Below are 17,666 nucleotides of genomic sequence, written 5' to 3' on the forward strand. Positions count from 1 at the left end.
CCAAAGGAGACGCCCCCGGGCAGGGCGGGGCGAAGCGGGGCGGGGCGGAAGGGCCAGGGTCGGCGGCGGACGGGGCGGGGCGGAGCCTCCTCCTGCACGGGGGAGCCCCCGGGCTCGCCCCAGCTCAGGCACTCCTAGCCTTGGGGCAGCTGCCGGACGAGTCCGCGGAGAAGCGGCCAGCGGGCGATGGAGACAGAGAGACACCCGACGAGAGGAGGCGGGGTGGGGGAGGCGGGGAGAGTGCGGGGGCGGAGGCTGGCAGGGGGCGCTGGAAGCTGGAGCGGACCGTGCGCTCCCCGCGCCCGAGGGTGCAGGAGGCTCTGAAGCGGCGGCTGCACCGCGGGGCCCAGGCGGCGGCTGGGGGGCTGGGGGGCGCTGCCGCCGCCGGGGGCGTCGCTGGCCTCGGCCCCTTTGTTCTCGCGCGCTCCCCCTCGCCGCCCACTCCCCTGCTGTCGCGCGGCGGCGGCGGTGGCGGCGGCGGCTCCTCCCGCCCGAGGCAGTCGGGCTTGGCGCCGGGGGCGGGAGGGGGCGGGGGGAGCGCGCCAGCCGCCGAGAGTGGGGGGCGATGGCGAAGCTCCGGGTGGCTTACGAGTACACGGAAGCCGAGGACAAGAGCATCCGGCTCGGCTTGTTTCTCATCATCTCCGGCGTCGTGTCGCTGTTCATCTTCGGCTTCTGCTGGCTGAGTCCCGCGCTGCAGGATCTGCAAGCCACGGAGGCCAATTGCACGGTGCTGTCGGTGCAGCAGATCGGCGAGGTGTTCGAGTGCACCTTCACCTGTGGCGCCGACTGCAGGGGCACCTCACAGTACCCCTGCGTCCAGGTCTACGTGAACAACTCTGAGTCCAACTCTAGGGCGCTGCTGCACAGCGACGAGCATCAGCTCCTGACCAACCCCAAGGTAAGAACGCCCCGTGCACCCAGGGGCTTCCCGCGAGGGAGGTTTGGAGGCAGCGTCGGTGTTAGACTCCGCGTGGGGAGGGTTCGGCGTGTGCTCGCATTGCTGGGAGGAGACCAGGTGGCGCAGGCTGTACTCAAACCAGGAATGAGTACATCAGGGAGCCCGAGGGCACCGGTCTTTCAGGTGGGCTTACGCGCCGCGACCAGTGGTGCCCAGAGGCTTACTTTAAAACCTGTCTTGCCTGGTCTCAGATTTTGAGGCCTCGACCCAGTCCGGGTCCTGCGCCTACCGGACTGGGTTTGGAGAAGTGCCAAGGAGCCAAGAAAGTTAACTTTTCCTCCATTTAAAGCCAGTGGTTAGCGGGGATCCACCTACTCCAGCTCACGGTCAAGGTTCGAGCTTCAGTTGGTCTCATCTAGAACTCAGATGGAATGACCTTCCTTGAAAGGTTGAGGGGACCCTCGAAAGTTGTGAGAGAGTTCCTTACCTTTTCGCTCTACACAGACATTTTCAACTTGGGGTTCAAAGATAAGCTTTTGTGGCTTGTCAAAACGACCTGGAATCAAATGTGGAATATTGCGGGTCCATTTTGGGAAGTACAGAGGGCTCCTAGTTTTCATGAGATAGATTCTCAAAAGAGTCTACAGGGAGCCTAGTTACCCTTTGTGTTTAGGGACAGTCAGGAGCCGTCTGGAGAACAGTAAAACTTGCTGAAAATAGAAAACCTTCAGTGAAGTGTACCTAATATGACTTCTCTGACAACTTCTTTTGGTCTCGAAAGCAAACAAGAAGAAAAAGAAGAAGAAAAAAAAAAAGATAAAACCTGGTTAGGACTCCTGGGATGGAGAGCAGAGAGAGGAAGTCTCAGAAAACTGTTCCCAATGGAGAAAAATAACTTATAAAAAGCAGTGTCCTTAGCCTGTGAACTAATTGAGCTTTGTAGTGTACCTGGTTCTGGTTCCTTTTTTACTTCCCTTGATCTTTTCTACTCTCCTTGTTGCTTAACTGTCAAAGTAAAGGTATGTATCTTTTTAAAAGTTACTGACATTTTTCCTTTTTTTGAGGGATCAAGCAGAAAAACAGTCCAAAAAGGAATGAATCTTGTGTTCACAGGAACACTTTATTAACTGTAACAAGATATATTTGTATTAATCCAAAAGAAAAAAATTCTACATTAATATTGTAGTAGTATTTAAAACAAGCTTACCATCACTCTGCAATAAAACTTGTGGTCTTACCTCCTGAACAGTAAATTCTTGAATTTGAGACATTTTTAAAAATTTCTCAAATTCTTTTTAAAAAATTTCTTTTTAAAAATATGAATGACTTCTCCCTCCCCCCAAAAAAGCTCCTGTCGACAAATGAATATTGATTTATCTTAAAAAGTATCAATAATATAAGCAGTAAATATAGGACTAAGAATATAGAATTTGGAGTATATTGTTGAAGATCTTGAAGAAGTGATAACGTCTCAAAGACAAATGTTGTAACTTGATCCTCTTAATGCTCAGGAATTTCAAAAGAAATCTCAGGGTTTTAGAAACATCATTTTTTTTTTTAGAATTAAATCAATAATGTCAAAGGTAAGTGCCAACCAGTAGTAATGATTTAGAAATTTTATGGCAGTTCATCATTTAGAAGTTGTTATAGTTGGTAAAACACTGCTAATTATTTTAAGATAGTGGTTCAAGCACTAATAAATTTCATATCTGTATATACATATATATGCACACACATTAATAAATGGCTAATATCTAATCAAGACATGGACACATTATAATTTATTACAAAAAGACTGCCTCACGATTTCAGGCAGTTTGAAGATCTGGCAGAAAAAGTAAAATGAAATCATTGGGACATTGATTTTTAAATTACCTAGAAGCAATCACAATGCTTTATGTAATACTAAGATTTCTCCTGTCTTTCCTTTCTCTCTCTCTCTCCCCTGAAAATAATCATTTTTTTTTTCCAGTGCCAGTTCAGATCTTGGCAACAGTTGTTTTGAAAAATTACCTGAACAAAATACATTTTATAAAGTATTCAGGAACTGACAGAACTGGAGAAGGATATATTTATGTTACAGAAGTCAGGGACAACATCCTATTCATTTTAGTCAAGGTTTTCTCAGCCAAACCAATTGATATCTCTTTATCCAGATTATAAATATGTTGTAGCATTTATAGACTGTAAGTTTGTTCTTTAGCATCACCTTTCTATTTTTACCAATAAATGCTCAATGTGGAAATTCTTGTAAGCAGTGTGATGGAAAAATTCAGTGTAATGAAAATATTATGCCAGGGTCACGTACATAAGCAGAGTGTTTCCACAGTGTTCCTGCAATTAGACAATACCCATTGTCCATTCCTGTTGGATCTTGGCTGCCTAGATCTTTTCTTTGCCTTACTTTACCTCTTTATTGAAGGCCTACGTTTCCCCTCTGTTTCTTTGTAGAATGTCTAGATTCCCAACAGTGTCTTGAATTCCAACCACCTCCAAGCTTTTCTTCATGACCCACAACACAAGAAACCACTTAGGAAATCACTTCTTAGAAAAATAGAATAAGGACTTTTTTCCTCTCCCTTGAGTTTCCTGCATTAATTACAGTAAGAGGCAGGAGAGGGAAAGAATACATTGCAAATACAGAATTTCTTAAGCCATGAACTGCTAAAGAAGATACTGTGAGTAAATTTGATCTTTGACTAACAATTTCTTTAAAATACCTTGAGTTCCTACTGAATGTATTTATATTTTGAATCATATCCTTATTGTCTAAAGCAGTCACTATATCCAGTCTTGTCATAGAGTATTCAAGGCAACAAGTTGTCCACACGGAGATTATCTCTATGGATTAACCATAGCAAAATCTAAATTTGGGGTCAGCTTCCTCTTGTTACTATTCCAGTCACTGCACTATCTCTTTGTGACTCACAATTGTATATGCTTGGAGCTTTGGTTCCCACCTATGGCTGTACATTAGAATCACCAGGGGAACTTTAAAAAGAAGTTCTTATGCCTGGGTCCAACCCTCCAAGATTCTGATTTGGTCTTGGGGGGGACCTGGGCATTGATGTTTTTTAAAAGTTTTGCGATGATTCTAATGTGAAGACAAAATTCAAAAACCACTGTCTTGGAAAATGTTTTCATCTGCTGTGCAAGAAAAACAACCTGAGAACCTAAAAGGAGTCATTGTGATGAATATTTGTGTTTTCAGGTTAAAAGATACTGTGGGTGCTACTGAATTTTTTTTTTTTTTTTTTTTTTTTTTTGAGATGGAGTCTCACTCTCTGTCACCCAGGCTGGAGTGCAGTGGCGCGATCTCAGCTCACCGCAAGCTCCGCCTCCTGGATTCACACCATTCTCCTGCCTCAACCTCCCGAGTAGCTGGGACTACAGGCGCCCGCCACCACGCCTGGCTAATTTTTTCTATTTTTAGTGAAATGAGGTTTCACCACGTTAGCCAGTATGGTCTTGATCTCCTGACCTCGTGATCCACCCGCCTCAGCCTCCCAAAGTGCTGGGATTACAGGCTTGAGCCACCATGCCTGGCCAGTGCTCCTGAATTTAGGGAGTTGGCATAAAAAGAGGGACTCCAGGAAATTCTGAAGGATAGGAAGAGTATTATTTAAAATTATTATGTAAATAATAGTTTAAAACCAATTTGTTTAAATGAAATGAACTTGATTCCAGACACTTGCATTTGCGTAATTATATACATTGGATGGCAAAAAAAAAAAAAAAGATGAATTTTTAAAACTGCACTCTTGTATGTGAGACGAGAGAGAGTGGGTGATTAGAGATAATATGGTTATTTCATTTATTTATTTATTTTTGAGTCTCACTCTGTTGTGGCTGGAGTGCAGTGGCACGATCTCAGCTCACTGCAACTTCCGCCTCCTGGGTTCAAGCGATTCCCCTGCATCAGCCACCCGAGTAGCTGCGATTATGGGCATGTGCTACCATGCCCAGCTAATTTTTGTATGTTTGGTAGAGACAGGGTTTCACCATGTTGGCCAGGCGGGTCTCCAACTCCTGGCCTCAAGTGATCCCCCTGCCTCTGCCTCCCAGAGTGCTGGGATTACAGGCGTGAGCCACCGCACCCAGTCTATATGTTTATTTTTATTTTGAGTTTTTTTTCCCCCCTTCCTCTAGTAGTAAAAACCTAGAAACAAAGGATAAAAGGCTCTAAGAAACCAGTGCTCTAAAAGTGAGAGAAATGCATTAAGGAGAAGAAAAACTTAGGTGGGACTGAACAAGGCTTCAGGCTTTATGTCTGCTGAAGCTGGATGTACCTAACTACAGGGCATCGTGGCTCGCAGTCACTTAGGCCCTCTCCACATCCACTCATGTACCCTGTCTCAATGCACTGTAGGTAGGCAGTGTGGCCTGCCTGGAGTTGTTTCTGAACTCCTTCCTGGAACATTCAGTTTGATACATTTTGCACTCTAGAGACGTCCATCATGTAAGAACTGCATGATAAAAGACTAAGCAGAATTGTGATGACTTCTTTGTAACCTTTATTTATCTTGAAAAAGTGGCTTTTCTTGGTTGTTTTTCCTTTGGAGATTATCTTATATAATATTTGGTATATACATAAAATTCAATCAGGAAATCCTTTTTCAGCATCTATTATAATGATCAAAGAACCGGGCAAGAAACAAGAGGGCATACAAAGATGAATTTGTTCATTTAACAAATATTCATTAAGCGCCTATCCTGTGCTGTATGTCCATCCAGGTGCTGAGACTGGAATATAGATGAAAACAAAGTTCCTGCACCCATGGAACTTAAATTCTGCTGGGAAGTAACAGATGAGAAATAAATGTATAATGCCATGTCATGTAATGATAGGTAGATAAAGAAAATGTGGGCAGGATAAGAGTATAGACAGTGACAAAAGTGAAGGGCTCTTCTTTTGGACAGGGTGGTCAGGGAAGGCCACTCTGATGAAGTGAACCAAAGAACATGAGGGGATGAGCAGAGACGGAAGGGACATAAGTAATGAATCATGTGGCTATCTGAAGACAAGAGTGTCCACCAGCTGAGGAAATAGTAAATGCAGAGGCCCTGTGACAAGTGTCTGTGTGAGGAACTGTGAGGGCGAAAGTGAGGTTCGACCACAGTGAGCAAGGTGGACAGTGGGAAATGAGGTTAGGGTCCTAAAGAACATGATAGGGACTTTGGATTTTATTCCAAGCATGATGGGAAGCTGTGTGACATTGAGCAGGGCTGAAATATCATCAGACTTAGATTTTTAAAAAATGCAAATAATCCCTCTCGCTGCTGAGTTGAAACTAGAATTTATATGTATGCTTACATGCACATGCACACATCCTGACTTGTGCAGTGAGAGGTGCAGAGGCAAGACTGGAAACAGGAAGTCCTGTAGGACAGGCAAAAGATAGTGGTGGCTTAGATCAGTGGGTAGCACTGGTAAAATTTACTAATGAAATGGAATGAGGGAAAGAGGAGTTGAGGATGGCTCCAAAGTTTGTGTCAAGATCTACTGGGTGAATGGAGGTGCTTTTAGTAATGGGGAAGACTAACGAAATAGTAGGTTTGGAGGAGTGTGGATGAGAATCAAGGGTTCAGTTTTGCATATGCCTAACAGACATTAAAAATGAGGATGAATCCATGAGTCTCTGTCCTCAAGGAAATTATTACCTAGCAGAGAAGATAAGAACACAAATAACTGTCAAAGAAGGCAGAATGTCAAGTTCTACAGAGAGGTACAAATGTTATGATATGAACATCCAGAGGGAAAAAGTTAGGGGGAAAGCTTCATGGAGAAAGAAGCATTTGCTATGAGTCGGAGGATGAACAGAGTTTCATCTTGGTGGTGAGGAAAGGGGGGGCAGAATGAACAGAACATCAAAGAAGATAAAGTGCAAGAAACAAAGCTATGAGCTGTGTGAGTGAGTGTGGGGTGTGCTGGGGGATCTGCAGATGGGCTGCCGTGCCTGGAACACAGGGCACATAGAGTGAGGTCTTGGGGGTAAGGCGGGAGAGTAAATTGGAGCCCACAGTGTAGAAGACCCAGACAGCCAGGATGGGTTTGCTAGATACTGGGAAGCCATGGTAGGAAGAATAATGTCTCCCTTCAGCGACATCAATAACATCCTAACCCTCAAAAACTGTAAGTGTCTTATGTCACATAGCAAAGAGAAATTAAAGAGGGAGTTAAGGTTGTTAATCAGTTGATGTTAAAATAGGGAGATTATCCTGAGTTATCCAGAAAATCCCAATGGAATCACAAGGTACTTAAAAGTAGAAGACAGAGGCAGAAGGTCAGAGTGATAGAATTTGAGAAAGACCCAATCAGCCATTGCTAGCTTTGAATACAGACGAGGGCCATGCGCCAAAAAAAGCAGGTAGACCCCTTCTCCACGCAAGTGGTAAAAAGCAAGAAAATGAATTTTCTGCTAAGATTCAGAAGGGAACGTAGCCTGGCATCTTGGTTTTAGCCCAGTGAGTCACATTCTAGACTCTGACCTCCAGAATTGTAAGGTAATAACTTTGTGCCATTTTAAGCCACTAAGTTTGTGTTACAGCAGCAATAGAAAACTAATACAGAAGTCAAGGACGGTTTTTGAGTAGGTGACTATTATGATGAGATATTTAAAGGCATGGTCAGAATCTCTCTTTAGAAACAATCGAATTTGGGCTGCGTGTAGTGGCTCTTACCTATAATCCCAGCTACTTGGGAGGCTGAGGCCTGTACCACATAGTAAGATCCCATCTCTTAAAAAAATGTAAAGGAAATTGACTGGTCGTTGTGGTACACACCTGTAGTCCCAGCTACTCTGGAGGCTGAAGAGGGAGGATTGCTTGAGCCTAGGAGTACAAGACTGCAGTAAGCTAAATTTATTTTAGGTATGTGCTTTAGCACTTTAGCTTGGGTGACAGAGCAAGACTCCATTTCTAAAACAAAAGCAATGTAATCTGCAGGATGCTAGGATCTATCTGTCTGAGATTACTTACTGTAATCTATCTATAACCACATTTGTGGATGTCATTTATGAAGATCTCAGTTATATTTGCAAGGTGCCCAAAACTTATGCCTAAAGAAGAATCAGAGACTTTAAATCAAAAGAGATATGTGACATTACAATACGTATTAGCTATAATTTGCTTACAAAATACGTTTATTTGATCACAAACTTGCCTGATTATATAGCTTTTTGTGAGTTGACATATTTTGCTTATTTAAAATGTTTTGGGCACTTATTTATGAATGAAGATGTCAAGTTTTATTTCCTTTGGGTTTAAATTTTTTTTCAGTCCTTAGCAGAATTTCATATTCAGTTTAGTTCCTAGATCAGCAGTACATTTATATTACAATTACCATAATTACTCACAGTAAAATACTGAACAGAATAGTTTTTAACATTGCATATGTTTCCAACCATTCTTCATGCTGTGCATTAGGTATTCTCTACAACACATAATTAATGTGTGAAAATTTGTACTTACGAGTTGTAATATCCTCTTCTATTCTTTTAAAATAACCAATATAATAATTGCAAATAATTGTGTTTATTAAGTTATTCTGTGGCCATTTTTTGTAAATAAACTAAGATACATTTATTTTAAGTATATGCTTTCTTGAGTAGTGTAATCCAACAGATTAGGATACTAGATGGTCTCTTTATACTGAAGCACATGTGAAAAAATATCTAGACTTGCTTCGTCTTCATGTAATTGATGTAGTTGATCAAATGGACTTTGAAACCTCATCTAATGTCCGGTTTACTAGTTTTAATCTAACTGTATTGCAGTAGCATATATTGATATTATATTTCACTGGAGAAAACTAAATCCTAGAAAGTAGAAATTTAATCCATCTTGTTCTTTTTAATAAATATATTTGTGATTGTCTTTATCCAAACAGTTTTATTTTAAAGTAGACCTAGGCCGGGCGCGGTGGCTCAAGCCTGTAATCCCAGCACTTTGGGAGGCCGAGATGGGCGGATCACAAGGTCAGGAGATCGAGACCATCCTTGCTAACACGGTGAAACCCCGTCTCTACTAAAAAATACAAAAAACTAGCTGGGCGAGGTGGCAGGTGCCTGTAGTCCCAGCTACTCGGGAGGCTGAGGCAGGAGAATGGTGTAAACCCAGGAGGCAGAGCTTGCAGCGAGCTGAGATCCGGCCACTGCACTCCAGCCTGGGTGACAGAGCGAGACTCCGTCTCAAAAATAAAATAAAATAAAATAAAATAAAAAAGAAAAAAGAAAAATAAAGTAGACCTAAAGAAGGGAAAACCAGACAATAATGCTCTTTAAGGAGTGCTGAATTTGTAATTCTTATTTTAATTACCTTTTGTTTTCTCTGTTTCAAGGATAAAAATGGCAACAAAATTCGTCACTATTTCTCCCAAACCCACTTCTATTCTGGAGTTTTTTGTTTCTGTTAATTGTATCATCATTCTCTTGTATTAATATTTTTTATAAATTTCACTACCACTGTCTTGTTCAATGCTATCCTTTGCTTTGATTACCATATCTGTTCATTGAGTTTATGGCTAGTCTGTTTCTTCCTCCAAACCAGTAGTTTTCAAAATGTGGTCAGTGGACTGGCAGCATCAGAATTATATGTGAACTTGTTAGAGATGCACGTTCTGGCTGAGCGTGGTGGCTCACACCTGTAATACCAGTACTCTGGGAGGCTGAGGCAGGAGGATTGCTTGAGGCCAGGAGTTCAAGACCAGCCTGGGCAACATAGCCAAGACCACATCTCTACAAAAATTTTTTTTAAAAAATTAGCCAGACATGATGACACACACCTGTAGTCCTAGCTACTCAGGAGGCTAAGGCTCCTTGCTTGAGCCCAGGAGGTCAAGGCTGCAGTAAGTTATGATCATACCACTGTAATCCAGCCTGGGGAACAGAGCGAGACCCCCATCTCTAAAAAGAAAGGAAATGCACATTCTCAGGTCCCATCCTCAACCCAATGAATCAAAAGCTCCACCTGAGTTTCAGATTTAGTAGTTCTGTTTTGGGGTTCAACAATGTACAGGGGTCCTTTACATATTAGCTCTCACTCATTCCTCCAACTTGGTCATCGTGTGTTATTCTTTTTATAGATTCCTGGATTTTGTTTGCTAATATTTTATTGAGGAGTTTTGCATTTATATTTATACAGGATATTTGTCCGTCCTTTTCTTGTGATGTCTATCTGATTTTGGTATCATAGTAATAGAATGAGTTGGGAATTGTTCCCCTTCTGTTTTGTTGGAAGAGTTTGTGATTATACACCATGATCAAGTGGGATTTATTCCAGGAATGCAAGTTTGGTTCAACTGCTAAAACCAATCAATGTAATAGATTACTAGCATAAGGACAAGAAAAGCATAATTATCTCAGTATACAGAGAAAAAAACATTGACAAAATTCAACAATCCTTTCATGATAAAAAAAATTAGGAATAGAAGGAAACTTCCTCAACCTGAAAAAGGACACCTATGAAAAACCCACAGCTAATATACTTAATGATAAAATATTGAAAGCTTTACCCCTAAGATCAAGAAGAAGACAAGGATGTCCACACTTACCACTCTTGTTCAACATTGTAGTGGCAGTTCTAGCCAGGGGCAATTAAGCAAGAAAAAGAAATAAAAGGCAACCAGATTGAAAAGGAAAATATAAAATTATTTTCAGAAATCACATGACCTTATATATAGTAACTCCTAAAGAACCTCCCCTAAAATTTATTAGAGCTAATAAATGAATTCAGCAAAGTTGCAGGATACAGTATCAATATACAAAAAATAATTATATTTTTATACACTAGGAATGAACAATCCAAAAATGAAATTAAGAACACAATTCTGGCTAGGCATGATGACTCACACCTGTAATCCCAGCACTTGGGAGGCCAAAGCAGGAGGACCGCTTAGCCCAGGAGTTCAAGACCAACCTAGGCAACATGGCGAAACCCCACCTTTACAAAAAAAAAAAAAAAATAGCCAGATGTCATGGCTCGTGCATGTAGTCCCAGCAACTTGGGAGGCTGAAGTTGGACGATCACTTGATCCTGGGAGATTAAGGCTGCAGTGAGTTGTGATCATGCCACTGCACTCCAGCCTGGGCAACAGAGTGAGACCTTGTCTCAAAAAAAAAAAGAAAAGAAAAATAAGTATATAATTCCATTTATAACAACATAAAAATAAAATGCCTTGGAATAAATTTTATAAATTTAACAAAAGTACAAGACTTATAACCTGAAGACTACAAAGCACTACTGAGAGAAATTGCAGAAGAGTTAGATAAATGGAAAGACATCCTTTGTTCATGGATAGGAAGACCTAATATTGTTAAGATGGCAGTATTCCTCAGGTTGACCTACAGATTCATTACAGTCTCTAGCAAAACCCCAGCTGGATTGGTTCTTTTTTCTTTTGGCATGAATTGACAAGCTGATTCTAAAATTCACATGGAAATGCAAGAGAACCATAATAAACAAAAACATCTTGAAAAAAAGAACAAAATAGAAAGATTCATGTTTCCTGAGATACACTGGAGATATTTTAGATTTGGTACCATTTCAACAAAGCCAATATTACAATAAAAGAGTCACACCAATTTTTTCGTTTCCCAGTACATATAAAAATTACATTTATAGGCTGGGCGTGGTGGCTCACGCCTGTAATCCCAGCACTTTGGGAGGCTGAGGCAGGAGGATCATGAGGTCAGGAGATCAAGACCATCCTGGCTAACACGGTGAAACCCCGTCTCTACTCAAAATACAAAAAATTAGCCGGGCATGGTGGCGGGCGCCTGTAGTCCCAGCTACTCGGGAGGCTGAGGCAGGAGAGTGGCGAGAACCCAGGAGGCGGAGCTTGTAATGAGCTGAGATTGTGCCACTGCACTCCAGCCTGGGCGACAGAGCGAGACTCCATCTCAAAAAAAAAAAAAAAATTACATGTATATTATAGTAATGTACAGTACCATTATGTCTTAAAAAATGTACATACCTTAAATTAAAAATACTTTACTGAAAAATGCTAATGATGATCTGAGCCTCTAGAAAGTCATAATCATTTTGCTGGTGGAGGGTCATGCCTTGATGTTGACGGCTGCTGACTAATCGGTGGTGGTTGCTGAAGGTTGAGGTGGCTGTGGAAATTACTTAAATTAAGACAATGAAGTTTCCTGCATCAATTGACTGTTCCACAAAATGTTTCTCTGTTGCATGTGATGCTATTTAATAGCATTTTACTTAAAGTAGAACTCCTTTCAAAATTGGGGTCAGTCCTCTCAAATATCCACTGCTTTATCAACTCAGTTTAGGTAATACCTGGGTTAGTTGTCATTTGTCATTTCAACAATGTTCACAGCATCTTCACCAGAAGCGGAGTCCGTCTCAAGAAACCACTTTCTTTGCTCATCCAAATGAGAATTTGCAAATCCTCACCTGTTCAGATTTTATCACGAGATTGCAGCAATTCAAGCTATACTTCTAATTCTAGTAGAATCTCTTCAAGCTCTACTTATTATTATTATTATTATTATTATTATTATTATTATTATTTTGAGATGGAGTCTCACCCTGTTGCCCAGACTGGAGTGCAGTGGTGTAATCTCGGCTCACTGCAGCCTCCACCTCCCGAGTTCAAGTGATTCTCCTGTGTCAGCCTCCCAAGTAGCTGAGATTACAGGCGTGCGCCGCCACACCCAGCTAATTTTTTTTTTTTTTTGTATTGTTAGTAGAGACGGGGTTTCATCATGTTGGTCAGGCTGGTCTCAAACTCCTGACCTCAAATGATCTGCCCGCTTTGGCCTCCCAAAGTGCTAGGTTTACAAGCATGAGCCATCGTGCCCAGCCTTCAAGCTCTACTTCTAATTCTAGTTCTTTCCTATTTCTACCACATCTATAGTTACTTTCTCCATTGATGTCTTGAACACCAAAAGTCATCCATGAGGGTTGGAATCAACTTCTTCCAAACTCTTATAATGTTGATATTTTAACCTCCTTTCATGATTTACTAATGTTCATAATGGCATCAAATTGTTGAATCCTTTCCAGAAAGTTTTTCCTTTACTTTCCCCAGATCCATCAGAGGAATTAGTATAGCTACAGCTTTATGAAGTGTATTTTTTATTTTTTATTTTATTTATTTTTTGAGATGGAGTCTCGCTCTGCCACCCAGCCTTGAGTGCAATGGTGCGATCTTGGCTCACTGCACCCTCCACCTCTTGGGTTCAAATGATTCTCCTGCCTCAGCCTCCTGAGTAACTGGTACTACAGGTGCACGCCACCATGCCCAGCTAATTTTTGTATTTTTAGTAGAGATGAGGCTTCACCATGTTGGCCAGGCTGGTCTTGAACTCCTGACCTCAAGTGATTCACCCATCTCGGCCTCCCAAAGTGCTGGGATTACAAGTGTGAGCCACCACACCCAGCCCAAAGTGTATTTTTTAAATAATAAGACGTGAAAGTTGAACTTACTCCCTGATCCATGGGCTGCAGAATGGATGTCATGTTAGCAGGCTTGAAAACAACATTAATCTCCCATTCATCTCCATCAGAGCTCTTGGGTAATGAGGTGCACTATCAATTAGCAGTAATATTTTGAAAGGAATCTTTTTTTCTGAACAGTACGTCTCAACAGTGGGCTTTAAATACTCAGTAAACCATGCTGTAAACTGATGTACTGTTATCCAGGCTTTCTTGTTCCATTTCTAAAGCACAGGCAGAGGAGACTTAGCATATAATTTTTAAGGGCTGTAGGATTTTTGGAATGGTAAATGAGCATTGGCTTCAACTTAAAGTCACCAGCTACGCTAGCCCCTAACAAGAGTCAGCCTGTTCTTTGAAGCTTTGAAGCCTGGACTTTCTAGCTATGAAAGTCCTAGGTCTTCTTCCAATAGAGGGCTGTTTCATCCATGTTGAAAATCTGTTGTTTAGTGTAGCCACCTTTATAAATTATCTTAGCTAGATCTTCTAGATAACTTGCAGCTTCTACATGAGCACTTGCTGCTTCACTTTGCACTTTTTTTTCTTTTTGAGACAAGGTCTGACTGTCACCCAGGCTGGGGTGCAGTGGTGTGATCTCTGCTCACTACAACCTCCACCCCAAGCTCAAGCCATCCTCCCACCTCAGCCTCCCAAGTAGCTAGGACCACAGGTGCACTCTACCACACCCGGCTAATGTTTGTATTTTTTGTAGAGGTGGGGTTTGCCCATGTTGCCCAAGCTGGTCTTGAATTCGCTCAAGTGATCCACCCTCCTCTCCCTTCAAAGTGCTGGGATTACAGGCATGAGCCACCATGCCCGACCCGTTTTGCACTTTTATGTTATGAAGATGGCTTCTTTTCATAAACCTCATGAACCAACCTCTGTTAGCTTAATACTTTTCTTCTGTAGCTTCCTCGCTTTTGTCAGCCTTCGTAAAATTAAAGAGAGTTAGAGCATTGCTCTGGATTAGGCTTTGGCTTAAAGAAATGTTGTGGCTGGTTTGATCCTCTATCCAGACCACTCAACCTTTCTCCATATCGGCAATAAGGCTGTTTCACTTTCTTATCATTCGTGTGTTCGCTAGAGTAGCACTTTGAATTTTTTTGCAGAAACTTTTCCTCAGCATTCACAACCTGACTGTTTGGCAGAAGAGGCCTACCTTTCAGCCTGTCTCAGCTTTTGACGTGCCTTCCTGACTAAGCTTAGTCATTTCTGGTTTTTAATTTAGAGTGAGAGATGACGACTCGTCCTTTCACTCGAACCCTTAGAGGCCATTGTAGAGGTATTAATTGGCCTAATTTTAATATTGTTTTGTTTCAGGAATAGAGAGACCCCAGGAGAGGTAGAGAGACAAAGGAACAGCTGGTTGGTGGAGCACTTAGAAACACTCACACATTCATCGGTTAAGCTTGCCCTCATATGGGCATGGTTTGTGGCATCCCCAAAGCAATTATAATAGTAACATCAAAGATTTCCGATCACAGATCACCATAACAGATAAAATAATCATGAAAAAGTTTGAAATACTTGAGAATTACCAAAATGTAGTACGGAGACATGAAGTGAGTGCATGCTGTTGGAAAAAATGGTGCCAATGGACTTGTTCTCAGGGTTGCCACAAACCTTCCATTTGTAAAAGAATGCAATATCTGCAAAACACAATAAAGCAAGCAGTAAAACAAAGTGTGTCTATACAGCAAAGGTACAGTACTCAGGACTGTGTGATACTGAATAAGAATGGACCTACCAACCTATGGAATAGAACTGAGAGTCCAAAAAAAGAAAAAAGCCTATACATTATGGACAGTTGATTTTTGACAAGAGTGTCAAGAGCATTCAATAGGGAAAGAACAGTCTTTTCAACCAGTGGTGCTTGAACGACTGAATATCCACATGCCAAGGAATGAAGTTGAACTCTGATTGCACATTAAAATAATGGATCGGAGACCTAAATATAAGTACTAAAACTTTAGTGCTTGAATATGATACCAAAAGCACAAGCAACTAAAGGACAAATAGATACATTGGACTTAATTAAAATTAAAAACATTTGTGCTTCAAGAGACACCATCAATAAAATGAAAAGACAACCATGAAAGAAAGAAAATATTTGCAAATAATGTGTCTGATAAGGGTCTAGTACCAAAAAAAAAAAAATAAAGAATGCTTACAACACAAGACAAATAATCCAATTTAAAAGTGGGCAAAAGATGTGAATAGTTTTTTTTTTTCTCAAGAAGGTATACAAATGGCCAATGAGCCCATGAAAAATGTTTGACATTTTTAGTCATTAGGGAAATGAAAATCAAAACCGCAATGAGATACCACTCCAGATCCATTACAATGGCTGTAAAAAAGGCAATAACAAGTGTTGTCAAAATAAATTGGAATCTTCACACAAGAATGTAAGAATGAAAAAGATACAGCCACTTTGGAAAACAGTTTGACAGTTCCTCAAAAAGCTAAACGGTTACCATATGACCAAGCAACTTCTTCCTAGTTATATATCCAAGAGAAATGAAAACATGTCCATGCAGAAACTTTGTACATGACTCTTCATAGCAGCATTATTCATAATAGCTGAAAGGCGGAAACAAACCAAACATCCATAAACTGATGAATGGCTAAATGAAATATGCTAATTCATACAATGGAAAATTACTTGGCTATAAAAAGAATGAAGTGTTAATACAATATGGATGAACTCTGAAAATGTGGTAAGTATAGGAAGCCAGCCACAAAAAAAGTACACGTTATGTGAATCCATTTACATGAAATGTCCAGAATAAGGAAGGAAATCTATAGAGACTGAAAGTAGATTAGTGGTTGCCTAAAGCTAGAAGGCATGGGAAGATTGGGAATGACAGCTAAAGGGTATAAGGGTCTTTTTGGTGTGATGAAAACATTCTAAAATTGATTGTGATAATTGTTGCACACCTCTGTGCAATCTACTAAAAACCATTGTATACTTTAAATGGGTGAATTGGATGGTATGTGAATTATATTTCAGTAAATCTCTTGCCCAATCATTCATAATAATGAATGATTGCTTTGCAAATTTTGGCATTTCAAATAACTTGTAAAGCAATGTATTATTCAGTAAGTGATGTTAAAACTGCCTATTATTTTTTGGAAATATATTTTAAAAACTAATTTTCTAAATCTAAAAACTTGTTTGGAAAATATTAGGAATCATCAAAATGTTATTTGGAAAATGGTTAAAAATATACATTTAATTAAAATTAAAATTTTAGTTTTGATGGAATAAAATTTTAAAGGTACAGAAATAAATTATGAAAGTACTAAATAAAATTTGGGTAAATGTATATTTTATACATTAATATTATATATGTGGGGTGGGCAAAGCTCTTCTAAACATAGTAGCAAGGACGGAAATCATAAAGGAATACACTGATTAATGACATAATGAGGGAAAACTTACACATTTTTTTGAACATTATAATTGAACAAAAAATGATAAATTTGGACAAATGTTTACAACATGGTAGGGAAATGATTCAAAAGTCAACATATGAAGTACTTTTAGCAATAAAAGACCATCTCTTCAGTAAAATACTAGGCATGAACATGTGTAGGCAGTTCAGTGAAGAATTACAAATAACAACATGAAAAATATGTGCTATCTCACTAAAAATCAAAATAAATACAGTCATTCATTGTTTAAGGTGTTTTTGTGCTGCGAACATCATAGAGTGTAGTTACACAAACCTATATAGCATAGCCTACTACACACCCAGGCTATATGATATAGCCTGTTGCTCCTAGGCTACAAACCTGTACATATAAGTGAACTGAATACTGTAGGCAATTGTAAAACAATGGTATTTGTGTATCTAAACATAGAAAAGGTAGAGTAAAAATACAGTATTATAATCTCATGAGACCACCGTCATATATGCAGGTTGTCATTGACTGAAATGACGTTCATTATTCAGCACAGGACTGTACTAATCAGATCATAACTACGTAAGGTGATAGACGTGCTAATTCGATTGTGGCAGTTGTTTCACAATGTACACATATATCAAAACATCACTTTAAATATGTACAATTTATATTTGTCAAGTATACTTCAATAAAGCTAAGGGGAAAAAATAAATATTAATTAATGCAATGTTGAGATACCTTTTCTGCCTATCAAGTTGGTACGTATTAAATTGGTAGCAATATGGGGATGTGGGCAGTCTCGTGCACTGCTGGTGGCAACATATTGCAGGAGCAATTGCATGTCAACTTGGAGATGCATGTCAAAATCCTGAAAAATACATGTATTAGGTTCTTAGGGCTG

At 40.3% G+C, this 17,666-nt stretch overlaps 1 protein-coding gene across 1 annotated transcript in view; it reads left to right on the forward strand.

Moving 5' to 3' along the window:
- The first annotated feature begins 52 nt into the window (after window positions 1–52).
- KCNMB4 (potassium calcium-activated channel subfamily M regulatory beta subunit 4) overlaps window positions 53–17,666 on the forward strand; it is a 66,280-nt gene continuing 48,666 nt past the window's right edge. The window contains exon 1 of the mRNA XM_025402223.1: window positions 53–901. Coding sequence (XP_025258008.1) covers window positions 566–901 — 336 coding nt within the window. The 5' untranslated portion in view covers window positions 53–565. The remainder of the gene's footprint in view (window positions 902–17,666) is intronic.

Source organism: Theropithecus gelada, chromosome 11 (genome assembly GCF_003255815.1).
Source record: "Theropithecus gelada isolate Dixy chromosome 11, Tgel_1.0, whole genome shotgun sequence".
NCBI classification, from domain to species: Eukaryota; Metazoa; Chordata; class Mammalia; order Primates; family Cercopithecidae; genus Theropithecus; species Theropithecus gelada.